Raw genomic sequence first — 27,785 nt, forward strand, 5'->3', positions numbered from 1 at the left:
ATTAATTTGACAGACAGACCCCATTGTGCCTAGTGTCAGCCCGAAAGGAAACCTCATTGCCTCTTGTCCTGAAGGGTGACTTTTTATTGTGCTCTGATTCGTCGTTCCTGAAAGGACCGCTCAGTGCCAGTCGCGTAATTGACTTAAAGAAGACTGCATCGAGCAGACGTGTTATTGAATGCTTGAAACGAAAAGCTCCGGTCTCTCATAGGAGCCCATGGTTTATCTCGTGGGATGCATTGAAATGTAGTGCACCCCTGGCATATGGTTACCACTGCTGTATTCGTTTGGATGGTCAGCTATATATTGAACATCCACAATCTTCCGGGATGCATTCTTACTCCCACTCGCTTGTTGTTTTGTTGCACTTCAACCAATGATCAAAGTGAAATGGAATTTGTTCGAGTGTGTTTGTGTGCACGGTGGTGCACGCGTGACCGTGTGTCCGTGTGAAGGCGAGGAAGGAGAAAGAGGGAAGATCCAAACAGAAGTGTAATCTCAGTCTAAATCACACAGAACTCCCTGGGGGGAAAAGGCCCTCTTCCTGGGGTTAGTCAGTGAATTAAATCACGGCGAGGGCCCCATTTTTCAAAAGTAACCTTTCCGTTGACAGAGTAAGTGGGAGTCAGGCTCTCGCTGTAGAGTCCGGGCCGTGGAATTAGTGTCTTACGTGGCGACACCAGTCTCTCAGGGTGTCATTTGCAGGGGCTGTTGCTGCATTTTTCCAGGCCTGCCTGCCTGTCTCGGTGCGCTCACAGCGGAGGAGGCCATCTGCCTCCCTCCCCTCTCACATCCCTCATTTCTCTCCTCAGCAGTCTCTCCCCAGCAGTTCCCACACAGTTTCCTTCAATGTATTTTTGGTGCATCTCATGAATTTTGGCCCCAGCGTACGGTTTGTGCACCCAAAACCACATTAACATGCTTGGACTGGGACACGATTTGCCTGTTGAGGGATATTCATGCAATCAGGGCGGCTAATAGAGATAAATACACTACATGGCAGGATTAGCCTTGAATTAATCTCTATTCAACTTAATTAATTAGAAATTTGTCCATCCAAGCCTGTAATGTCAATAGGACATGTTTCAATTAGAGTTACATCGCCTTTTCTAATCTTTTAATTGAACAGAAACGAATGGAACGAAACATGTTCATAAAATGGGATTCTATGCCTCATAATCACTCTGACGATAGAGCAACTCTCAGAGGCTGTTTATTACTCAAAGATCAAGGAACTTAATCCCATAATCCACTCCGTGTTTCCCGTTTGACCGTTTCCCAGAGTGATGCTGTGATTTTTCCGACAGCGGCTGTGGTGGTGGCAGGTTTAAAAGTGGTCAGTTTCTAAGGTTACTTGAAAAATGAGGGCTCGTGCACGAATCACGCATCCACGCTGCGCTCAGTCGGCACCTTTGCTCACACTGTGAGCAAGCTGAACAAATACAGAAGTCATTAATTGATGCTTTTTCTTTTTCTTTTTTTTGAATCACACACACACACACACACACACACACACACACAAAATACCTTGTTTTTAATTATTGCTACAAATTGCCAAGCCCAGTCCCTAGCTAATGCATGCCCACAAAAGCAAATTATCATAATCTGCCTGTTTGTAAATGCACCATCTGTGCAATTAAATAGTTTGGTGATGATAGTGTTTTGTTAGCAAGATGTGAGGGATCCTTTGCTCCTGAAGGTGTGGTTAATTCTCACTAGTCTGTGTGCCAGGATGATGTGTGTGTGTGTGTGGTGGGGGGGTGCACAGGATGAATCAGGAGTGACTTCAGAAGAAGGGTTGCCTGGGAGACCAGCCTGGACCCCTCCAAACGTGTGCCTTCTCCCTCCTCCTCCTCTTCCTCTCTCTCCCTCGTTTTTTTTAAAGGTGCATCAGTAATGTATCCAGAACTATTTCAGGAAAAAATAGTTGGAGTCGGGCGGGGTGGAAGCCCCTCCATAAAACCTGCAGCTCCGCCGTGTTTTTTTTTCTTCTCATAAAAGCCACGGATCTCGTGTTTCGTGCCAGCCAGCGTCAACATCAAACAGAGGGAAGAGACACTTTTTCTTTTTTTGCGTGCTTGTTTGTGTGTGTCTCTGTGTGTCTGTGGATGAAGGAGGGAGGGGGAAGCACGCAGAAGAAGAAGAAGAAGAGATTATGAATGCCGAGACGCTCGCTGAAGAGGCACTCAGAGGAACAATTGTCGTACTATTAAAGTCTGTAAGTGCATTTGCGCGTCTTGTTTACCTACTCGATATCTCTTGATGTCTGAAGACGCTGAACGCCAACTTCCTGAAAACCTTACCCTGAAGTGATGCTACTCTCTCTCTCTCTCTCTCTCTCTCTCTCTCTCTCTCTCTCTCTCTCTGTCTCTCTCTCTGAATGACGTCTCGCTCGGTGAAAAAAAAGGGGGGCTGAAAAACTCGTTGCACAGTGAATCCCTCGCTGTGACTCATTCATTTTGTATAAATGCGACCGGTTGCGGAGACTGGAGAAAAAGAAGCCGGGGCTTTAATTAGCCGGATTTCCTCTTAGTCCTCCCTGCATTTTTTTCTTCCTGTTCTTCCAAGCTCGGTCGTTGTCTTTCTCTCTTTCTTTCTTTCTTTGTTTCTTTCTCTCTCTCTCTCTCTCTCTCTCTTTTGTGTGTGTGGAGATGATGTGCACCCCTGGGACACAGACCAGCACAGCCGACCGTGCCGTCGCTGCGCTCCCGTGGAGTTGGTTTGAGCAAGAAGAAGAAGAAGAAGAAGAAATGTCACCCACTTCTGCCGGTCCTAACATCTAAGTATTGATTGATTCCCGTGGCGATTCCTCACTAATCTCAGCGTATGTTACCTATTGATTTTAACGTGAAGATATGTCAGTTCCCAGCAGCGGATTCCCTGTTTTTTCTTTCGCTCCGCGCTTTGGATTCGGCGTAAATGGACAAAATTAGGCCACTTCATCCTCGCGGTGGATGCTGATCTTTTCTCTCGCAGATATATGTATTTTTTTCTTCTCTGACTTACTGGATGTAGCCTCCCGTTTTCCAGAGGGAGCCGAATTAATCGCCATTCAACAAGCTGCACCGCTTCACTCCCCGGCAGCAGAGCGATGGGCGCAGTTCGCCTGAGCCATCCACCGCGTCTTGGTTCTCCGCCCGAGCTTGTTGAATCTCCTCCGTGGTGACGAGAAATGGGTTCGTTTTAACACATAAACAAACAAAACTTCTCCACCCTCTCTGGCTCTACATTCGGCGGATTCCAGACACCCCCTCCCCTCTCCCCCCCTTCCCATCCTTCGACCTTTAAAAGTTGATCATGGCTCGTCCCGGTCCGCGCGTGAGGCTGAGCTCTCTATGGAGGCTGGTTTGGCTCATGAGGACTGTGGTGGATTTGGCGCTGCCACAGGAGACTTACGCGCCGCATTCTATACGGACTGAGGGGCTGCTGACCCTCGGCGGACTCTTCCCGGTGCACGCCAGAGGGGCCGACGGCACGGCGTGCGGGGACTTGAAGAAGGAGAACGGCATCCAGCGGCTCGAGGCCATGATGTACGCTTTGGATCAGATCAACCAGGACGAGACGCTCTTGCCCAACATCACCTTAGGCGCCCGGGTGCTGGACACTTGCTCGAGGGATACCTACGCGCTGGAGCAGTCTTTAACTTTCGTCCAAGCCCTGATCACGAAGGACACCTCCGACGTGAGGTGCACGAACGGGGAGCCGCCGGTGTTTGTCAAGCCCGAAAAAGTGGTGGGAGTCATCGGCGCCTCGGCGAGTTCAGTATCGATCATGGTTGCCAACATCCTACGCCTCTTTCAGGCAAGTCTTTGAGCGTGTTGCAATAGTTTTGTGGCTTCAGTATAGTGTGTCCCCCCCCCCCACAGTGGGTGCAAAGCTTGTGGTAAAAAAATCCTTACACATGATGAGAGCAGATAAGTAGTATACAACAAATGCACCCTATCTCATAAAGAGAAAAAAAAAAGTATAATCTGATGTTATTCACAAGATATCTGTGTTTCTATGTGTGCCATGTGGAGGTTATTGACATCTAGACTTTCAAAATCTGTAAAAAAAAAAAAAATAATAATAATAATCATGAGAGCAAGGTGGACTGAGTTTCCCCTCCACTACACTGTGGGGATGAGACAGCTGAGCGTGCTGTTGCATGTCCCCGGTGGTGCTGAAAGAACAGCTCCCGTCTGTTCCAGTCTCACTCCGGAGTCTGGATGAGTGGGCACTGACAGCCTGACACAATCACACCCAAACTCAGCAACCCCCTCCTGAGAATAACAGGCCCCGCTTCATGTGATTGCACATGATTATATGAGCCTCTTACACGGAGAGACTGCAGGCGTTTTTTTTGGTTGTGTTTTTTTTTTATTTTTTATGAATTGTTTTGAACCTGAAAGCCTGGATTTATGGTTGAGTTGGCATGCTCTTATCTGCGGGGGTGTGTGAGTGTGTGTGCAGGGGTGGCTTTTAGAAAACGAGCCTGCTCCAAACTCCTTGCACCCTAATTGAGCTCGATGGCTGCAAGTAAATTAAACAAATCTGCACAGGGCCAACATTTCAGAGTGGGTAAGCTCGGGTTTACAAGGAGAACACGTCTCCATTCCTGTTGGCTGAGTGTCAACTGATAGTGTTGACCCACTGCTGGTGCTGCAGTGGAATGAGAAACACAGCATGGGCACCAATACAGCAGATTAATTATTTAAAACACATCGCCATAGCAAAATACCTAATTACTTGGAATACCAACTGGATGCTTTTGCAAATGTGCAGACTTTTTTGTTTATTTTTTGCCTCCCCTCCTCCCCTGAGAGTACAGCAGTGTTAAAACCATGGAGGCTCATCAGTGCTGCAGTGTTGCCGCTCCTGCTGCCGCTAATGATTTGCGGTTGCAGATTGTAAGTCACAGTCTTGTCATGTTGGGTTGTCTTCCAGTTCAATTAGTCGAACTGTGGCACTGGCTTTAAGTAGCTGTTTAACTGCGTCAAAGTGCTTAACATGCTTTTAGTCCCCACCCTCCTTCCTCCTTTTGTTTTCACACACGCACACACAAACACACACACACACACACTTAGACATGCAACAATCTTGTTTTATATACAGCAAGTCATCCTCTGGGATTCTTTTTTCTCCTTTAGCGTTGGACAATTAGACGGATGTTCCCCACCACAACCTTCAGCCTGGCTTTGGTTCCTATTCATTTTTTTTTAGGCCGAGTTCACCAATTAATTTTTTTTTATCATTTCAAGTTGGTAAAACCCCGAAGTTATACTTTGAAGCACCCTCAATACACTTGTTATTTGTTGCAGAATGCAAGGAGGTTGTGAGATCCCTTTTTTCTTAGTTTTTCCTTGTGCCAGCTGTGTAACATTAATATGTATGCATTTGTGAAATTTCGAGGGGGTTTAAGGGGAGTGAGAGGATTTCTTAAGTCCCTCTTCTCTTTCCTCCTCACACCAGGTGTAACAGCATGTCTCTAAGTGTAAAGCCGTGGGAGTGTAGGTGCGGTGCATGTGTGATGCTGTAATCAAGCTTGAGGAGTCTGTGGAGTGACGGCAGTTGTCACGCAGCTCCGTCCATCACGCTGCATATCAGCTGTCTCATATCATCCCCAGAATGGTTCCCAGAAAGGTGGATTCTAATCACCGCAGTTGAATAAATAAATAAACTCAGTCCTCCTCTGAACCCTTCAGCATACCTCTTTTTTCCCCATCACCACAGAGATGATAGCACTTTTAATAAACGATGATAAATTAAACGTGAGGCCACATGATGCTGCATAATCAATACATGCCAGAAGTGAGAACTCCAGGCCCATTCGCTCTCATTAGTTTTACTCAGTTTGACGAGTGTGCGTCGGCAAGTTTCTGAGAGTGTTTTCAACTGCAATCCATCAACTATCAAATGATTTTCAGTCGAAAGCAGTGAAACTTGGATGGAACACCTGTTCGGATGTAATTGAGGAAGCAAAACAGATTTTTCTTCAAAGAAATCAAAGAGAAAGACGAGTGATTTTGTGTTCAGTTACTTGTCTTAGTCAATTACAGTATACGCTCGGTAACTAAACAGTCTAATGCACTTTGAAGTTAAATCTTTACTCTTCAAGCTGGGGGAAAATGACCTCTCCCAGCCTGTCCTCCTAGCCAACTTCCCGCCTTGTTCTGGGTAAATATCATCAGGTCATTTCGCGTCTCACCCCTGTGATAAATGAATCATCAAGGCAGCGAAATAGTGATTGTAGATTTTTATTGCCACACGCAAAATATCATGGCTGTCTATGCAGGACATGAGTAGCTGCTGAACTGTTAATGCAGGGAAATTGACATGAAGGATGGATTTTTCTGAGGACCCAGGAGGGTTGATCGATACTGTTGCCATGGTGAGGCCGATTTGCTGCTAAGATGTTTTTATTCCGCTGCCTTCCATGCTGTGTCGGAAAATGAAAGGCAACAATGCCAGAAGAAGAAAGAAAAAATCAATTAGCTAAAGTTTTGAGTCGTTGCCGGGAGCTGCGATGTTGTGCACCTTTTTGAAGAAAAATCATCCAGTCCTTAAGCCAGCAGGATGACGCTGGGGTTGTAAAAGACGGGGGGGACTTTGTCCATTTGTAAGTCCTGGCCTGTTGAATGAATCATGAAATTGATTTTTCTCTCCAGATGACATTTACATCAGGGAGAGCAGGTCCCCATTCTCTGTCGCACCTCCTCTCCCAAAGACCGGGTCAAAACTTTGTATTGAATGCAGGTGAACTCCGTCTTGTCCTCCTGTCGGGGGAAGCAGCCCCTTCAGACTAGCTGTCTAAGTGAGGCATTGACGTCCTCTGCTCTCAGAGCCCTGACAGGCTCCGGTCGGCTTTTTATCTCTCCCTTTTCACAGAATCATCACTGTGATTGATTTGAAGGAGATTGAAGCCTCGCAGTGTGATCTATTCAGCTGACGGTAGGAAAGACGGACACCAGAGGAATATGAGGGCTGTGTGCATTTGCGTGTTACATAACAAGCTCTCAAAGTGACACAAAATGGCAGAGGTTAAGTATGCCCTTTTCTTTTTTCCCAAACACGGCTGTCATTTGGTACATTGATGCAGGCAACAGCGCAGGTCAATTAGTCACAGTAGAGTTTTGCCTTCAGCCGTAGGAGGCACGGCTGGTATGTTAAGTGTGCAGCATATGAAAACATGCACACTTGCATACTGTATGCACCGAGAGGTTCATTACCATTTATTCTTGAAGGAGGGAAAGACGCAGCTATCTTGAGGATATTTCATGATCCACACCACTTTCAGCTCTTGCATTTTGTCTCCATGATTTGCTAATTGGCTTGTATTCAGTGTGACACAGAGACCCCAGTCGGTGAATTATAAATAACAAGTATCTGAAACATGGATTCCACTTCCTCAACCCACATGACACTTCTCTCCAGGCTACTGTTGCGCATCCTACTTTATGTGGATATATAACTGACTATGTTGACGTCACACATTGTGTTCACACTTGAAACTTGTGTTTGCACATGTGTATTATATGATAAGACTGAGAGATGTCTGATGTCCGTAACTTAAAGGAGTCATCACCTGGTTTTTTACATATCCAGTCCCTCTTAGATCGCTTTGGATCAATTCTCAAAACGTATTAGAAAAAAAATAATTAAAAAAAATCAAACATAGAGCTTGTTCTGACACTTTTTCAACGCGAGATTATGCGCGAGGTTTTGACCGGTCCGGATGTGCATTGTATTAATATGTAATGAGGCACGCGTTGATTGGCTGCAGGAAGGACAGAGCCGGAATGGGGGGCGAGCCTGCATGCACGCACAGACTCCAAAACATAAACAGCCCCCTGTCATGGCGCACACACTAAATGACGAACCTTACGGAATTCAGGCATTTATGTACGAGCCGGAGTCGGAAACCGAACGGGAGAGTGAAGAGGCAGAGACGGTGGAAGAGACACGTTTACAGCAGGATGTCTCTGAATGGTAAATTCTTTTTTTTTCCATCTTACTTTTCACACTCGTGTTTTACATGTAAGACCTGAGTTTTAATGCTGGCGGTCACGATGTATGGCGTGAAAATGACAGAGAAATAAGCAGATTCGGCGTGCTCACTCTGGCTGAGGACGGCTGTGAGCCGATGCGTATGCAAGTAGCCTCCTGTGGTAACGTCACCACAGGAGCAGAGTCAAAATCTCGTGCTTTAGGAACGCGCACTACTGTGCGCTATTCCTGTTCGGAAAAAGAGCCAAAGCGAAAAAAATAAGCCACTTTCAAACTCCAGCTTTTCAGGCAAGTTTCAACAGAGGTCCAACACCAATATGCATGATTTAACGAGAGAAATTGCGATTTCCGGGTGATGACTCCTTTAACAGTGTTCTCAGAAGGCTCAGAAAGTTGAAATGAAGTTGGCCAGCTAGCTACACTGAGGAAGCTAAGCTGATAGGCGAGACATGGAGACGTAAAGTTATAATTATTTATATAGCCAGAAAAAAATCACAATCACATCGCCTCAGTTGGCTTCAAGATATGTAGAGTGAACAGCATCCTCTGTCCTTAGAACCTCGATTCGATTAAGGAAAGACTTAAAATGGAAGAAATCTCAGGAAGAGCCACAGAGGAGGGATCCCTCTCCCAGGACAGACAGACGTATAATAGAAGTTGCGTGTTCAAAACAGACCAACGAAATCAGAGTATACAGATTTTAATGTCCAAATATTGGATTACAAGTGGATTATACACCGATCAGCCACAACATTAAAACCACTGACAGGTGATCGAGCATCTGTAAGACGTGCTGTGCAGGTCTGATCCATGGAGGCCTCAGAGTACACCCTCAGAGGTCCTAAGTGGTGATGGACCGCACAATGTCCCCACCAACATGGTGACCTGAAACAGGACAAGCCACACATGATAATTAGCAGAGGAAATGTCAGAATTGATGCAGATTTTGATTGAAAAAAGTACGGATATAAGAAGATTGTCAAACAGAAGTGAGCAATAAGTCATGGGGGGGCTCTAAAGCTACGACAATCTAGGTATTCAGATCTTACTGTATGTAGTTAGGAGGAAAATCAGCAAGGGCAGAAGTTGGACAAAAGGTTTCTGTCAGCATCACCTAGTACAATATGCAGCATACAAGAAAAAGCAGCGTTTTTCAAATGTTCACATATTGAGAGAAGCTCAGTGGGACTCACCTTATGGACTGAAATTCAAGACTTAACTGAATGTTAATTAACAAAAAAGGACAGATCTCCAACCTGCGCTATTGAAATATTCACAATAGAACAAAAGATTTAGTGAAAATTACCATATGAATCAAAATGTTCTACCTGTCTGGTTTTCCAAATGGGTTTTGAGTTTGATTTTGCACTTATACTCAAATGTACAATTTCCTACTATTTATTTTTTTTGGCGGTGCCTGTGTAACAATAACCTGCTCACACGACGAAAGAAGAACACACGCGCTATTATTATGACAACCAGTGGTCTTCCACGTGATTGAATTCAAGCTGTTAAACCCACTGGCGTCTATAGATGAGCTCTGATGACATGTCACACATTTATCTTTGAATTTGGTCCTTGAAAAAAATACAAGTGCGGACCATGTGTCCAATTAGTAGCAGCAACTCTGTCCTTGAAGGAGACAGATGTGGTTGAAATGTTGCCATGTCCTTGGGAAAAAAACATGCTAGCACTGTGCATAAGAAACACTTATCTTCAAAATGAACAATAATACACTCTACTAACACCCACAAATAACAGAAATGGCCGACAGGCTTTAAAGGGTTGATGAGTCACCAGTTACACATATTTGTACTGGTTTTGAAGAACAACTGATACAACAACAACATCAACTGATAGTACAATTGATCTTGATCATGAGCATTTCTGCCTTTTTGCACACACATTAAAAGTTAATTTAAGGAATAACTACCCAAACCTGTAAAACTTTTGCTTTTTTAAAACAATACTTGCAAAGTGTTGTTGTGCCAATAAACGTTTTACTGCTTCCAGAAAAAAAGATAATAAGATAAATGGAGGCTGAGAGGATTAAGGGCCTTTAAAAACAAACATGTTTTGCCTTTTCTTACTCCTGTGTGGAAATACTGAATATATTATTCATAGTTCAGTGATTCTCACTTCTGGTCCTTGAGTCAGAGCGCCCCGCTAGTTTTTCATTCCAGCCATTTAATCTGATGCTGACTTATGGCGTGCTCCGACCATAACTGGCGAGGTGAAGTTTACTCACACGCTGTGGCAAGAAGCAGGTGGGACAGGAAATAATGCGGGCAGGGTTACAAGTGTACGCTGCAGGTGTTAGCACGACTAGCGGGCTCAGAATAGCATTCCGCAAGTTGCTTTATAATTTGTTTTTTCCGCTCTCCTTACCCTCACGGCGAACCTCTCCACATGAACCTCCTGCTGCTGCTCGGGTTCTTTTAAGCATGCAGTTATGCAAACAAGGATGCAAACAATCAATATCTACTCAAGAAGAGGTCAATCCCAGCTGCCCTTTCCAATCAGATGGACACCAGTGAGTCTCGCCATTTCGAAGGTCAGAGTTCAGTCAGATTGAACTTTGAACAAGGAAGATCAATTCGTGACAAGAGGCAAATGAATTTCACATGTGTTGGTAAAATTAGGGGGGAGTTATTTTTGGGTGCGAACGTGGCAGTGAGGACCTGGAGATGCATACTGATGCGTTTAACTGAAGTTATCTAGTCAGACAGAATGGCGCCAGTGGTGCAAGTCTGAACACCAGGATTGAGCGATAAGGCGCATAGATTTGATGTTGGCATTGTATGAGATAAAGAAACTGTGAACTGTTTTAAGAGTAAAATTCAGACCTGCAGAGGCGAAAATTAAATAATCCCGCAGAGAAACGTTGACTGTGAGCTTGATTTTTTAAAATGTTCATCCTTTTGGTCGTTTCGGCAGAGGCTGTGTTTGTGAGAGAGCTTATGTTCAGTGGAGCAGGTATACCAACACACTTCAGTGTGGGCAACTAATGCAAAATTAATAGAATGAATAAAATATCCCCGTGTTAGACACGTTGTCATTGCTGCTGACACGAGGTCATTGGGTCAGCAGCCTGCCACGGGGGAGAATATGAGAAACCGTGCACGCCTGATAATAATGTCTCGGCTATTCCCACAGGCCTGGGGGGCGTGGTGCACTTTATTATTCCCTATCATGGTAGCATGTCATGCAACTAAATGTTCTCAATGAAAATGCAGCTAGCACATTCTTATTCCGTTCTTTATTTGCTCTCAGACATTTTCCTAGCTTGTTTTAAGTCCACTTACAGCTTGTAAATATTGATACGGTCTCCTAAATGAGGTGTCATCCCTGCTGCAGTCGTCAAGCGAAGAAGATTCGACTTGACACTCCCGAGTCAGGCCCATTTCCTCACAGGGCATCAGAGGAGGGAAGAGGGCACCTGCTTAAAAGCTTAGCTGTGCTCACATGAGGTCACACCAGTGTTCCTTCAAAATCTGGTCATTGGTATGACTATAAAATGTGACCAGAATAGCACTCTGAGACTTTGTTGGAAGTTTTCTGCAGTTGATCTGGCGAGCAGAAGGAGCCAGAGAAGAGGAAACCCCATTATGTCCGATCCTCTTATGGGGATGAGTGCAGAAGCATGAGAAGGTCTGTGCTGGCTGCTGGTCTCCTCTCACTCATCCCTCCAAAAGGAAAAAATGTCCCCATTGCTTCAGCAGAAAAACGCTCTAGTGTCGGCTGAAAAGCATTATCACAGGGCTCATTGTTCTTTGTTTCAATGCAGCGATCTGTGATCCATGCAACGTTCTGGACAAAGATTGAATTACAAAGTCACTCAGCCTTAGTAGACCTCTGCGCTATATGATTAAATAACATCTAAGTCTGTTTTCTGCAGTAGAAACCCTCGCACGAAATGTCTGCATAGATCAATAAGAAAATTTGCCTTTTAAATATGATCTGTTTTTTTCATCAGGCAAACTCCCTCTCTTCTCACAGTTCCTCAAATCCTGCTAAATGAGTTAAGTGAATTTGTTAAAAGGCTGCTTTGAGCCTGCCAGTGAGAGTGCCTGCTGCTTCAAAAGGAGGCATGTGTTGTGGTTCCTCTCAGACCTGGATCCTGTGCTTTTTTTTTTTTTTTCTTCTCCTCGGTTTTATCGCTTTCTCAACAGTTTCCCCATCTGGCTCTGAAATCACATGGCACCTTAGAAATTATGTTGCACTTAAGACTAATCCTGTGGATCTACTTGTCAGGGAGAATCCCCTCTCAGCAGATAAACGGTGTTGTATTTTAAGGAAAATGGGAGCAAACTGATTCTACAGCCATGTGCTAGAATAGTTGGGATCCAAGGAAGTGTAGGGTTGGCTGTTAGTGTGGGCATTAAAGGGTTTCACGTCAAAAATGCTAATTGGATATATGATGTGATTTTATTTCACATTCATCAACATAGTTTAGCATATTAGCATGCTAACTAGAGCCAAACCAATACCTAGTATTACCGATAATAGGGAGTGGGGTGCAAATTGGACATATACACCCATGCAATATACCTGTATCTGTGATAGGCCAACATCAGCCAATAACAGCAGCTGTCAGTTGGGTTCTTATGCTAACATTTTCTAATTGGCACAAAAGACAAGAATCAGTGACCACAGTTAGCCTACAACATGTGGCAGTTAGACACATTAACACAATCCACAGCCATGCTAGTGGCTCTGTGAAGCTGTGCTTAAGCACAGTGTTATTTATAGCTAAATGCCCATGTCGTGCATTGTCATGCAATATTTAGAGGGTATAATGTTAATGCGTCATCTTAGTTTAGCATGTGAGCATGCTAATGTTTGCAGCCATTTTCCTCTGACACCCTGCTCAGGGTGGGAAGCTCATGTCGTACTGCTGTGTTTTAGGTTACAGGTCTTATAAACATGGGGAATCTGACAAATTTCATCGCTTCCTGATTGATTAGCAACAGAAAAGATAGGGATTAGTGCAAATCAGGATGGACATCGGGACATATTTTAAGGTAAAACAACGTATTTGATAACATGTTAGCTAAAGTTAGCATTCAACCACTTCCTAGCTGACATTAACATTTGATGATATTACATTATACCATAAGTGAGGTTCAAATTTTTTCGAAAATATCAGCGCACGTGTTTGACATATTTATTTTCACATTCAGGAAGTGGTAAAATGATAACTATTTGTCAGATTCTTTACCTTGAAATGACTTAAAGGTTGGTGCACAGCCGCATTATATTATCCGAGCCTTTGAGCTTCCCACCCAGAGCGCGACATCAGAGGGAAATGGCTGCCATGGGAGTATAATCTACAGCAGATGTTGATGGGAATGTCATCAGCATTGCAGGAATTTGATTACAACGCAAATTGGACAAATTAACAGTGCTGACTGGATGATGGTGTTAGAGGAGATCACCAAGGTTATTAATCATCCACCAATCACTGGTGGACACCAGTGTGTGTTACAAATGTCCTGATAATCAACCTGTAGCTCAGGAGGTAGGGGTAGAGTGGGTTGTCCAGTAATCGTAGGTCAAAGTATCCTCAAGGAAGATACTGAAACCTCAAATTGCTCCTGATGAGCAGGTTATGGCCTGTCTCTGCAATCAGTGTGTGAATGTGTTGTAAGTTGTTAATCGCTTGAGCAGTCAGTATACTGGAAAGGCACTATAGAAATGCAAATCATCCATCATCATCTATTTACCATTTGCCCAATTGCTGTTGAGAAATTTCACTGAAAACCACAAATGTCAACTCCATGATGGCACCAGATAAAACATCAGGAGGATTCAGTCAAATGGGGATCACAGATATTTGTAAACAATTTAATGAAAATCTGATTGTTGCTGACATATATGTCAGTGGTCAATCACTGACATATATGTCAGTGATTGACAGTTAGTCTCATCCCTAACAGACTAATAAACAGCAAATTCATATTCAAGCTCCGCACATTAGTAGCGTCACAGTTCAGGGTACCAGCCAGATATATGCAAAAAAGAAGACTTATGCAACAATGAACTTAAAGGCACAGTCAACTTTTTGTTGTGCGCTGCCAACTTTAAAGGGACAGGAGGAGCACTGCTCACATGGCTTCCCCGCTGTCCCTCGAGGCTGGTGGCACGAGGCTGTGTTTGGACTGCATGTCCATGTGAGGTCTCTAATGTAGATAGGCATGCCACTGAAGAGCAGCAAGAAATAGACAGGGAGTCACCACACGGCAGCTCGAGCTGCATGAGAGGGAAGAGAAACCACAACGGTCCTTCTTCTGCAGTGTTTGTTATTTTCTCAGTTACCTCGAGTAGTATTGAGCGATGCAGGTAGGGTCGTTTCCCTTTTATGTGCTCCAGCTTCTCCACTGTTCTGGTAACAGGTATTTGTTGTTTGTTTTTAAAGTAAGTGATTGTTTAATTCAGTCAGCACCACAATCGAAAATCCTGTTCACATCCATTGTTTTGGGGTGGGGGCAGAAATGTTAGTGGCAGAAGAAGTGTGCACAAGCATTGTCTAAGCAGCATTTAAAGAAAAAGGAGCAATACCGCAATGCAGAAAATAGTTGATAAGTTGAAATACTGCATTAACAAACTTCTAGTTTCTAGCTACTTTGTGTTTTGCTTGGTAGTTTAATCTATGAGAAAGAGAATAATATGAATAATAAGCTGATTGTATGTTTTACGAGTCATGAATTCAGAATATTACCAAGTTCAAATGATATATATGATGAAAAATGAATATGCAGAAAGTGCTATTAGGTTAATAGGACCATGCAAAGTCGTATAGCTGTACAATACAAATATTTACCTATGAAATTAAACCACTGAGTGAATGGACTGATGTAACATGTTTAAAGGAGTCATCACCCGGAAATCTCAATTTCTCTTGTTAAATCATGCATATTGGTGTTGGACCTCAGTTGAAACTTGCCTGAAAAGCTGGAGTTTGAAAGTGGCTCATTTTTTTTGCTTTGGCTCTTTTTCCGAACAAGAATAGCGCACAATAGTGCGCATTCCTAAAGCACGAGATTTTGACTCTGCTCCTGTGGTGACGTTACCACAGGAGGCTACTTGCATAAGCTCGCATAAGCATCGGCTCACAGCCATCCTCAGCCAGACTTTTCTGCCTATTTCTCTGTCATTTTCACGCCATACATCGTGACCGCCAGCATTAAAACTCAGTTCTTACATGTAAAACACGAGTGTGAAAACTAAGAAGGAAAAAAAAAAGAATTTATCATTCAGAGACATCCTGCTGTAAACGTGTCTCTCCACCATCTCTGCCTCTTCACTCCCCCTCGTACATAAATGCCTGAATTCCGTAAGGTTCGTCATTTAGTGTGTGCGCCATGACAGGGGGCTGTTTATGTTTTGGAGTCTGTGTGCATGCAGACTAGCCTCCGATTCCGGCTCTGTCCTTCCTGCGGCCAATCAACGCGTGCCTCATTACATATTAATCCAATGCACATCCGGACCAGTCAAAACCTCGCGCATAATCTCGCGTGAGAAAGTCGCGGTATGAAAAAGTGTCAGAACAAGCTCTATGTTTGATTTTTTGTTATTATTTTTTTTTTATAATAAGTTTTAAGAATTGATCCAAAGCGATCCAAGAGGGACTGGATATGTAAAAAACCAGGTGATGAATCCTTTAAGTAAATAAATTAGACATGACTACATAGAATCACAGTTTGTTTGCAAAGAAGTGAAAACTGGAGGAGACATGAACATAAAAGATTCTTCATTTGGGTAAAAAATTATTTCTTGTTTATTAATTTCATTATTGTAACCATTGTTTGTTCTTCCCAAATATCCTGAGGGTCTCTTGGATATTCAAGGCAAATTCCAACCCAGTCCAGTGAAAAGTAAGTGGCTGGTGAGGCTTAGAAAACACACACAAAGAATCACAAAAATTATTAAATTTAGCTCAGAGGGTCGAGTTTGAAAAATTCATGACTTCAAAAGTAATTGTACTGCTTCGGGATTTTGCAAGGTCCAGTGGATTTAATAGAAGTTTTTATACGATTTCCTTCAAGAAAAGCCACGACATGAACTTGGAGGGCCTATCGGAGTTGGGAAAGTGTGAAAACCTTCGCAACTGGAGAATACAATTATTGAACAAATGTAGTTAAGTACGATATTTCAATTTGAAATGTAGTGAAGTTGGACTAATAAGTAGCATGGACGGAAGGAGAAGCTCGAACCCGCATACAGTAGTCATAGTAATGATAAATCTTAGTAGAATATCATCCTCATGGCTCGAAGTCAGTGAACTGATCCATGTAAAATATGTAGAATTCAACATTTGTGTTTGCTTTTTCTTGTGTGTTTCACTATGTGTGTTTGTGTGGTGTTTGTATGTTTGTGTTGTTTGTGTCTTAGATGTCAGGGCCCCGTGGGCTCTCTCACAGTATACATAATAAGCTGTCATCGGGATTCATTCCTTGTCCTTCGGTCGTGTTATTACAGCAGGGCCTCGGGGTGCATCGGTTGCTAACAACAGATAGTAATATATAACCATTATATCAGCCAACACAGTCTGGACCTTTACATGAAGACTAAATTATTAGAGTGCAGCATGAGCCTCGGGTAGTTATGTAGAAATACGTGTTGATTTTACATGTGAAAATGAAAAAGTGGGACTTCAGTGCAGTTTCATTAGCTTGAATTTCATTTTGTGGGTATTTCCCTCGAGATAATCTTCGCCGAGTGTGTATGTGTGTTTTTTTTTTCTTCTCTTTTCTCTGACTGGCTGTGTAGTGGTGTGTGAATGCTGTTTGAACAAGTTTTGTGTGTCTCTGCTCTTTTGAGCTTGAAATGTATACTGTGCTGCAGCAGTGGGAGCATACATAAAAAATCAGTTGACGGGGATAACTGTTTTCAGATGCAAATCCCGTAGGATTTCAAGTGCTCTCTGAAACGCCTGCATCTGACAGTTACATTGATTTTGTGGAAGACCTCAATCACCATTGACATTCTCCAAATTAGGGAAGCTCCTTTCCTTCAGATGGGGTTGCTTAAACTACAATTGACTGTCGGACAGGAGCTATCGATGACAAGAGTGTTTTTTAACTGCCTTATCTGAGTTCGAGCAGTCACGTGCGGTCGACACTGAGGCTAGGAGGATCAATAGCGTGTCATTTATCAATGGATAATGCATTGAGCTGTCATGTGCTCTCTACCTGGAGGTCGAAGGCCAATCAAATGTGATATTTGCTAAGGTACTGAGACATTAAAAAAACATTTGTGTGTGTGTTGCATCAGCCAGTCAAATATCATTGTCCTTGCACTACCACCACTCCATACATTACTCTCCGAGAAATTACCAAAATTTTGACACCTTACCATCTCGCAATGTTAAAGAAAGTGAGAAAAATGTTACCGGATCAGTGCCTTTATTCTGATCCGCACCATAAGTTGTATGGTTCTATTTCCCCGTCCTCTTTCCTAGTTTTGTTGTAAACCGTTTAGTCATTTTTGTGTAATCCTGCTGACAAACAAACCAACAAACGAACTTGGGTGAAAACATAATCTCCTTGGCACAGGACTAATCGATTAATCGAGTATAATAACTCTAGTAATAATAACTAAGTATTAAAATATAAAAATAACTGTCAACATATGAGTGTTAAAACTATAAAATGTGATGACTTTGTGTTTATGTATATAAATACATATAGAAATAGTACTACAAATAGAGATGCAATGATATAAGCCCTGACCACTGCAATACTGAGTAATATGCAATTTTGTAAATAGAAGAAATTAATGCTACATAAATGCTACATACAGCAGTGGGATATAAACAAGATCATTTCAGTCATTTTTCAAGCAGAAAACACTTGAATGTAAGGATTTTCTGCTTTCTTTGTGATTTATGATGAATGAAAAGTCTTCAGGCATCACTTCAGGCTGTGGGAAATTGTGATGAGCTTTTATTTGACATTTTTATGACATTTTATACACTGAATTAATCGATAAATAATGCAAATTAATTGGCAGATGAAGCGAGGGTGAAAAAAATAGTTGTTAGTTGCAGCTTCAGTTTAAGAAGGAGGGTGAAGGAGAACACAAGCTTTATTTTGATATTTTTGTACAGAACTGTACAGATTGTACAGATTGTGTGTGTGTGTACAGATTGTACAGTTCTATAGTTTTAACTGTACAGATTGTACAGTTCTGATCAAATACTCTCTTTTTTCATACTGAAGGTTGGTGGTCATGGACCAAAAGCTGTTAAAATATTCACATTATATGGACATAAATTTGCACCTCACAAGATTAACCAGTAAATTTTAGAGCTGCGATCCGGTTTCTGGTTCAGGTGACAGTTAGGGTCGGGTTTGGCCTTGGAGTGGTTATGGTTAGGGTTAGGACAAGTCTCAGGAGAATTGTTGGCAAGCCAGATTAATGGTTGACACAAGGGGTTAACGACCTGCTGTAGATACCTGTGGTGAAGGTTTTTTATTTATATATCAGTGTCAGATTCATTTGTTTATGTCCCCACGGCAACAGAACATGGATGGTACTGTATTAGTTCAGGCTGCACATTGATTTATTTGTATTCCCTTCAGTAACTGCTGTTCGCATTCCTCCAATCTCACTGTGGTATAGAGCGACGGTGGGCTAAGCAAATACTTGTACAGTGGAGGTGGGGTTACATTGGGATTAAATGCCTATTTTGTCTTGTCTCATTACTGTACAGCAGACTCCTTGCTGCTCCACGTTTACATTTATTTATTCAGTGTGATACACAGCAGGGTCGAGGTGAATGGGTCTGTATCGGAGATGTCTTCAGCTAGATGTTTGTTACTGAGGAACGCTACAGAGTCTTTAACTTGCTTAACTCTGCCTTCACTATCTCCGTTAGCATAAAAAAAACAAAAGCACCTCGAATCGACACACTGCTGTTCTTGCAGTCCCCACATGATATCTCTATAGTCCCACCGTTGTGGAAGAGGCACGCATCAGATAGCCTTTGGCATCGCCTACAGCAGAGCTTCTGCGGCTACATGCTGTTAACCCCTTAATGTAAAACTATAAATCAAGATCAGAGAAGGGCATGTAAGAAAACCAAGTGTGTGTGTCCGTGTGTGTGCTTATATACAGTACATACTCGTATTGATCACTACAGGCATTATTTGTTCAGGTCCTGGGTCTTCAACAGGGGGTACCCGACCCCTGGGTTGTTCTCTGAGTAACTGCAAGGGGGGACACCAAATTATTATTTGATCGTATTTTGACAGTGTTTCTTTTGCTTTCAATTCAAATGTTTCTAAAAACGCACATGAACAAGAATCCAACATATTATCAGAGGTGGCAAAAGTAAAGCCAGTCTTTACTAGTCGAAGTACAGATACTTGGATAGGACGGATAGAATCTCATGTCACATTAATATCATTGTATAGGATTAAACTTCAAGGTAGAGTATGCATGTCAAATTACTGACATTTTTGGTTGGTTAAGTGTCCCGAGCAGTGCAAAGAAAGGAGAAAATAAGAAAATCCAGGCAGTGGGCTGCAGGGTCTCTGCAGATACAACACACTAACACGCCGTCGCTCCCTGTCTCTGTCTGTTTTTGCCTCGTAACATCTTTTTCGTCATTTCATCTCGCTACGTCAGCCATGCGTGATATGCATTGATGGGGAGAAATCAGACTTGTGACGTTGGAAAGGAAAGATGCAAAAAAAAGGCAAAAAAATAATTGAAACTGAAGTATTGAGCCTGTTTTGAAAATGTACAGATAATTATGCTAAAATTTAGGGAGTGAAAATAAAAAGGAGTAAAGTAAACAGAATAGCTAATAGGTATCTGGAAAATCTACTTAAGTACAATAACAAAGTATCTGTACCAACCTCTGCATATAATTAGCACATTTCTTTATTACATGTCGACCTATAATTCCTTGTGCAATCATGTGAGCAACGTAAGTTAACCATACACTAAATCACTGTGCAGCACCTTTCCAATAGTGATTTTTTAGCTTACATATTAATAGCTGCTATTGAAACATATTGGCTGGTTATCTTTTATCCCAAGTGTGCGCAAATTCTTGGTTTATACCTTATGAAGCAAGAGACCCTTTAGCTCAAAAACCACCGGAGGCCAACACACCTAAGTTTAGATTCAAGACTAAAAGTCTAAAAGTCTTTGACATTATGAAATTAACAAAGCAAAAGCAAAGCATCTACCTGAGCTGCGTACTACAGAATATAGAAAAAAGTAGTCAAACAATATATAATAAATAGTTACTAAAGAATGAAATAGATACAAAAATACATGTGTTTCTTCGAGTAAACATCAGCTACATTGCAGCTGCTGACAACTTGTTTATACATGGCACTATAGGCCGCTCTCACGTTTGTGTCGGCCTAGTTTAATATGTAACAGAATTTCATATTGTATATGTAGTCGGGGGTCCCGGATCCATTTATCTATCAGCTAAAGCTAAAGATGCCTGCTGTAGGAAGAAAAGCTGGTCCCCACAGGGGTTAACCACTAGGTTTAATATTTGGTTATGGGTCCTCCTTGGATCAGGTTACGGTTGGGGTAAAGGTTGAAGTGAGGCTGGAGCCTCCAGGGTATGAATGAACATGCGCGCAATTTCTCCTAAGGGATAAAAAAAACAACAACGTGTGTACTGGTATATGTGTGTTTTAGGGTGGCAATAATCCTACACTCTCAGTGCTCGAGCAATTTCCCGGTCCCCGTGCACGGTTGGAAAGTCATCGCACCTTTTTTATTTCATCCACACAGAGGTGATGATTTTGAATGCTCTCTGGAAATGAAATAAAGAAATAAATAAACACGAGGCACTTAAATGCACTCACTCTGTGGCTTGGAGCAGCCTCAGACTTTGAGGTACCAACACACACTACGATGATGATGTTCAACTTTTATCTATTCAGGCTGTATGCGGTTCACATAATGCGCTCTTGCTATTGTGCTCAGAGGTCTAGCTTCAATAATACCACCGTTAAAGGGTTTTGTTTCTATGAACCGCGCAATCATTTATTTATATTGGCACTTGAATCACATTGCTGATGCTGTAGTTCTTGAAAGACACAATGCCTATAGAAAATATCCACTCAGTATAACTCAACTATGAAATACTTATATTAAATAGATGAGAACATTTCTTATATTCTATATTGTGGATGATCGATGAACCAACAAATTTAAAAGTCTCCACGGTATTTGTCTTATTTCAGCTCGTTTGACAGATTGTGTCTTTGGCATGCTTGAGATACACATGAGTTGATTTGAGAAAGATGCATGCTCAGGTTGAAAATAAAAATAACCCTTCAGCAGCCGTGTGTGACAGTTACATTGTATTCGACCGGGCCCGTTCCTGTTTCGGCTGGTTAACTTGTCTGAGGGTAATTGTCTGATCTGGCGTCTGTTGTGCATCTCTGGTTCTGGCTCTGAAATACATGTCAGCGTGCAGCCTTCTGACACTTTGTCTCACTGTGAGTGGAAGTTATGTGAAATGTGCGTGTCACAAAAACACATTCCACATAAATCTCCCCGATCCATTAGTCGAGACACTCGCTCTGATGAATCATGATCATGATCTGAGAATGAGAGTCTGTTTACAGGAAATAGCTCTATCTGAAGGATTGTGTCCAGTTCTTTCAGACTTGGCACATTATTCAGTGCATCACTGGAAAAAGCTTCTTTTGCTCAGTGGACAATTGTCCATTGTTCTGGCTCTGCAGCAGAAGCAGTGTGTTGCTGAGAGGAATACCAGGTCAGATGACCTATGTGATGCACCAGACCAGCAGCACAGAGAGGAACGGAGAGTCCATGGGTGGCCAGGTCACGGCAGGACAAAGGATCATTTTTTATTAGTCAGCATGAGCCGCGGGGTGGGAAGAAACCAGACATACAGAGACTTTAATAAGCTTTACTTCAAGTGAGAAAACAGCTACTTTGGTGTACTTTATACCTCACTGCTGTTGTAAAGTAGTAAAGGTCTAACAAAATCCTTCAAAGGTTTAGTGCAGATTAGTTTGTAGAGTCTGCAGTGTGTTAGCACATAACCATAATATGACTTTGACGAGAATCAGTGCAGACCTGATGTTCACTGTGATGGATTACACAACTCAAGAAACTTTCTGATTGAAATAGATAGAAGAGATGGATGTCGGTAATGGTAAAAAAAAAAAAATAAATACTTTGAGTTTCGAGCAAACTCCTGCACAGTAACTTGCAAAAAATGCATTTATTTACCAGGATTTGGTACGAGACCTTCATCAGGCATTTTTGTAAAAACTGTTTTTCTGTTTTGTTTCTGTTTTGAAAAAGAAACACAGCAGCTAAATTTGGGTTTGCCTGATGGTTAGCTGTGATTAAAAAATACACATATTTTTTAGTGAATGTGCTTGCAAAATAATTGGTATGCTCCTTCAAAGTGCAGTAAATAAACAAAATGAGAAGTCTAAATCCCTTCAGTCAACTACTGGAGTTGTTAAATTAAGCTTGAAATCAAGTCTCAAAAATAGGGATGGGTATCGTTAAGATTTTATCTGCTGACATCGATCCATGCATATGCTACGGAGCTCAGCAGATAAGAGGTCACAACAGCGTGATAGGAAATGAGAAAAGTCCTGATAGATGAACCAGCTTATCAATACCATGGTATTAAATAATTTATCCCCAGGTCCTTTTTAAAACTGGGTTTGGGTAGGCTTCCCATCCCTACTCAAAAGGCAGATGCGTATCTCCCAAGAATGAACGTAATTTACCAAGTTCCCCATCTTGGTTTAGCATGTTAGCATGCTAATATCCACTAATTAATCAGACATACTTCAGCAAAGGTTTCACCTAAGGTGGCTGCAGATGAGAAGTCAGGGGACAGTTGGTTACAAATAATCCTGATTGGAACATGAATATAGCAAATTTCATAGCAATTTCTACCAGAGAGTTTGTTGATCCTAAATCTCATATGTCAACGTCATAGCAAATGTCAGGGGACCAAAATAAATGATTTGGATTCATTCTCTGTGGACCATGAATGCCTGCACAAAATTTCCTGGCAAGCCATCAAGTAGGGTTTTGGGATATTTCACTGGATAAGTGATAACTCTGACCTGCTGATAGCACCAGAGGAAATGTCAGGTTATCACTAAATCAGTGGGATTTATTATCTTGGTATCTTGAGGATGTCTGTACAAAATTTCACGGCATTTAATCGGGCAGTTGAGATATTTCTGCGAGGACCAAAGTGATGGACTGAGCACGACTACAAAAGTGGCTAAAAGTAAAACTATAATTAGCCAGAATAACCAGGACCATATCTTCACAGACAGTTAGCTTCTACATTTATAGAACTTTTTCATTCTGCTCTAGCCTCAAGCATCCAAGTCATTAAAATACAACAGTCAGAGTTTTAACCATTAAGAGGCCATACATCCTTTATTTTATCATCAGCTCAGTGGCTACAAGTTTTAAAGTTAATCTTCTTTTGAATTTCAGATCACATCAACTCCACGCAGTGCTTTTATTTCCTCATTACTCACCCTCGACCTGACAGTGCCCCATCTCGACAGAAAAGGAAAAGTGACAGTGCTTTTGCCGTTAGGATCCGAACACTAAGGGGGGGATTTAATTCCCTGACCTAAGCCTCCCAGGCTGTGTCTGTGTACTTTACAATCAGGTGCTTCGGGTTATCGATGGTTAATGTGAGGGCCAGTTAGACTTTTCCAATCCCGGTGAAGGAGGCGAGATTTGTACAAAGCCTTGGAGGAAGGTCTTTCCTGTGCAGCTTGAGACTGTGATGTGCCCTACCTTGAATTTTATTTTGTTTTTTTTAAAGCACACTCAAGGTTTTTGTTTCAAATCACTTTTATCACTGGCTTTAAACTGTTTTTGTTTTCGCCCACTCGCAGTTTTATGCTACTATATTTTTATCTGTTTATTCATTTCATATTAACTACTACTCTTTTTTTTCTTTTATTGCCTTTTTATAGAGTTTAATGCTCTTTGTTTTGTGAAGCCCAGGTCGATGAGTGTGAATATCTTCAGCAGCTAATTCTGCATATCTCCCTCAACACGAGAATCGCAGCTCTGTGTAAATTACACTATGGCCGCCTCTGTTCATCTCCAAACACCTCCCGTGATGAGGCATAGTATTTTGGATTTAACAACACAGCATGCATTACATCAGATTTAGCTATTCAAATGTGCCTTTTAGACTATTAAAAAAGACTGAATTCATCTGTGCATTCTTGTTCACATTTGCAACCTCTCTGACACGTGGATGAATCTGGACCGACAGTGGATTTGGTGTGTTGTGAATGCAGGTGTTGCTGATGAAATACTGAAATCTCAGCCGTGGGAGAGGTTCAAGGCAGCACTGCGGGCAACGCCAAATGAGCAGATAACTGGCTGATAAAATGTTCTGTTCTAAACCAGCGCATATACTGTATATCTCAAGTGCATAGTATCGAGAAGGGGCTCAGTCGCCCTAACAGAAGGAATAGGAATCTCTGTGATATTTTCCACTGCTGTGATCAGTGCGTAATTACATGGCCCTGCTCAAGAATTCTTTGTGAGGAGCAGACGGAGAGGAAAGATAAGATCGAGGAGGCTCACCCGCATTGTCTGCACTATTAGGAGAGAAATGGGCCCGGTGATGACGCTCCGTCGAGTCTGAAGAGAGAGCTATACAGGGAGAGATGGGGGGGGTGGTACAGAGGGATTCATTGGGATGCAGGTCAGAGTGTTGCAGGTGCTCGACTGACAATGAAATGTGTCAGACCCTGCATGCTCCAGGTGTAGGTGGAGGGGGGGGAGGGAAGAGGCACAGACCGTCGCTTTGTGGTGAATAATATGTCAGAACCACATTCGGACTGGATAGAGCAGTGAGGCAGAGATGTTGCACACACCAACAATTCCCAAAACGCGGGTGTTTGTTTTTTGTATGCCTCTCCTGAAAGAGCGTTCTTGTATTTCTCTTACTTAAGGCATGATGGCTTGTATTGGTTTATTGATATCTCATATTTTTTCGAGAGAGAAAGTTATAATGCAGGCTGTGAAGAACACAGTCGAGATAACAGAGCTGAGTCCAGTGCACTTTGCAGTCAGGAAAAATCAATACAGCCATCTGTAATGTGAGACCCTGTGGATACAAAGGAATACATTTGATAACACTTAGTCATAACCCTGCAGGCTATGTTTTATTCTTGCCGTGACTCCGTGAGTTTCCGTCGCACCTGGAGAGAGCACACAGCACAGCCGCGATGATCAAGGCTGTGCTGCTGTACGCCGTTGTTCTCTGCAGGGCCTCGCTTTGTGTGAAGATTAAGTCAAAAGGACTCTTCCAAAATGACTTGAAGGTATTCTGTATTTGTACAAAATAACCCTTGTGAGCGACAGCATAAAAGCTCAACTGTCATGCCACCTCCAAAGGCGAGATCTTGAAGTCAGTAGGTTTGGTTTATGACACGTGTTGTAACAGCAACATCTTCCTTTACACTGAACCGGGCAGATGTTGAGCCTCTCCTAGTCTACAGACTCTTCTTAGATGAGGCTCTGAGAGCTTTTTGGTGTTTGGAAACCATTATTTCTTTGAAACACCAATAGAGTTGAAATAGCAGTCTGTTTACCAGATGGAAAGATGGAGGTCGGTCAGGTTCCCTTTATGAGCTATCCACACTTTCCTCCCACGCTCCGGCTCTACTCTACTGTGTGGCTCTCCTGGTCAAATATCGGATTTGTGAGTCATACCTAGCCTCTATACCCATGGAGGAACATGCTGGTTGTCTTAAAATACACTCTGGCAGGGCAGCCATGCAAGAGCTCAGGCCCGGCACCAAGCACCACAGTTGCCCAGGGGACTGGCATGGAGCGAGGGGGAGAGACGGAGGGTGAGGGAATCGACTGGGAGAGGAGAAGTGGGCGGAAAGAAGGAGACGGTGGAAGGTCGTGTTAGATAAAGGATTATGAAAGCCTAACTTTCTGTCATGTAACACGGAGGCTAGTTCAGTGGTGTGGGCAACTCTGAAAGGGTGGTGTTTGTGTTTCCTGTAGCAAAAAGCTGCAAAATGTGGTAAACATTCAGGCTGGTTCAACACTATCAGGTAAGGTCTTGTAGAATAACTCGCAGTTAAATGGAGGAGCGATGGAGTAGGAGTGTGATATGAGAGGCTGGTCTTGGAAAAGAGCTTCAAGGAGAGGGAGTGAAAAAGGAAGTTTCTACTGCACAAACATCTATTTATGCCTTATTCTGTTTACCAATTACGACTGGAGAGACAGAATTACAGTCCGGGTTACGTATTTATTAGTTGGGGCGTCACGATTTTAATTCTAAATGGAAAATCAATCCAAATAAGACCTGGGTTTCAGTTTTCTAAATCCGGAGCAGGATCAGCAATTCTCCCACGAGCATCTTTTTCTCACCTTGCTCGCCCACTTGCATGTGTCCGGCATGTGTCTGAAGAAAACTACAACAGCACATACTGTGTAAAACATGGGTTTTGCAGGGGTGGAAATCCAAGCTGTTGTTTTAAAGTAGCTTTCTTAGGACTCTAATTTTAGTTTTTGTTTGTTTTTAACAGTTGGTTTCCAGTTGACTTGTGAAATAGGATTACATTTTGAATAAATTACATTTTCCCATATGGCCTAAGTCTGGTACAGGAAAAAAAAGGATTTGGGAAATTGTGACACACATTTTCATTGGTAATGCTTTTCCAATCCAGGGAGTGTGACATTCCTATACTGCAAGTCTTAGAGATGATGTTGGTAAGTGACTAAGTAAAGGCTTTCTTAATATTTAACCATGACCCTTGTTTTTTCCCTGCATCAAAAGCATCAATACCCAACCAAAAGACAATTATGACAAGGTGCTTTTAAGTTCTGCGGGTGAAAATATATTGTAATATGTAAGTAATATGTGATATCAAGTGATATTGATAAGTGATGGTTCTAGTGACTGTGTTGGGGCTAAATGTCATGTTAATTGCAGCACAGAGACTATTACTTGTGGCACCCCTCGTGAAAAGGTAGCCCAAAATCAGTGCTTCAGCTTGCATTAATTGTGTCAGGCTCAAGTCCGGTTCAGATGTCATAAGCCAGCTGGCCTGGCGAGTTCCTTTTGGGCTCAGTTGCTATTATCTTGGACTAAGACAAGAACAAATGTGTCCCCTCCCTTTATAGACCAACACCAAACAGCAGACAGACACAGTTAATGAAGGGCTTGTGAGCAAAGTGAACTATTTATCAAGAGCAAGATATTTTTTTCTTAGTTGGCTGTTTGGGACCAAAACTGAAACAAGACTCCAAATGCATTAAATAACTTGTTCAAACATCTAAGACAATCAATTGAGGGGAGACCCTTGTTTGCAAGGATACCAAGCATGAACAAAACAATCAAAGCAAACCAGTCAAAGTCGAGATACAAGCCTAGAAAACAACCAAGAGTATTAGCTAAAACAGTTACCAGCCAATAGTGGATGATTATTACATCTGTAGTGTGGATGATCTAGTGGGTTTGGTTGCAGATTGGTGAGCACAACTGAACACCCCTCATCTTACCCTCCCCTACGAAAGTTAGAAATTCCGATAGGCAGTCTCACTATAAGCAGCCCCATCAAGAATCAAGCCTGCTACAAGGCACCTGAGGAACCAGCCAGTTACTGGAGTGAGTTTAAAGTGGACCAGTGCAACATAGATATAATATACGATGATGATTTTCCCCTCAGGGTTTTAAACACAAACAGATACCAGTGATTATTATGTCTCTTGACCTTATTATGGAAGAAACAGTTTTGTGTATCGTAGCTATC

General features: G+C 42.4%; 1 protein-coding gene across 1 annotated transcript in view; it reads left to right on the forward strand.

Annotated features, from left to right (window-relative positions):
* The first annotated feature begins 1,824 nt into the window (after positions 1–1,824).
* Positions 1,825–27,785, forward strand: part of LOC115585039 (metabotropic glutamate receptor 7-like) — a 75,181-nt gene continuing 49,220 nt past the window's right edge. Inside the window, exon 1 of the mRNA XM_030423066.1 lies at positions 1,825–3,801. Coding sequence (XP_030278926.1) covers positions 3,298–3,801 — 504 coding nt within the window. The 5' untranslated portion in view covers positions 1,825–3,297. The remainder of the gene's footprint in view (positions 3,802–27,785) is intronic.

Source organism: Sparus aurata, chromosome 7 (genome assembly GCF_900880675.1).
Source record: "Sparus aurata chromosome 7, fSpaAur1.1, whole genome shotgun sequence".
In the NCBI taxonomy this organism is placed as follows: Eukaryota; Metazoa; Chordata; class Actinopteri; order Spariformes; family Sparidae; genus Sparus; species Sparus aurata.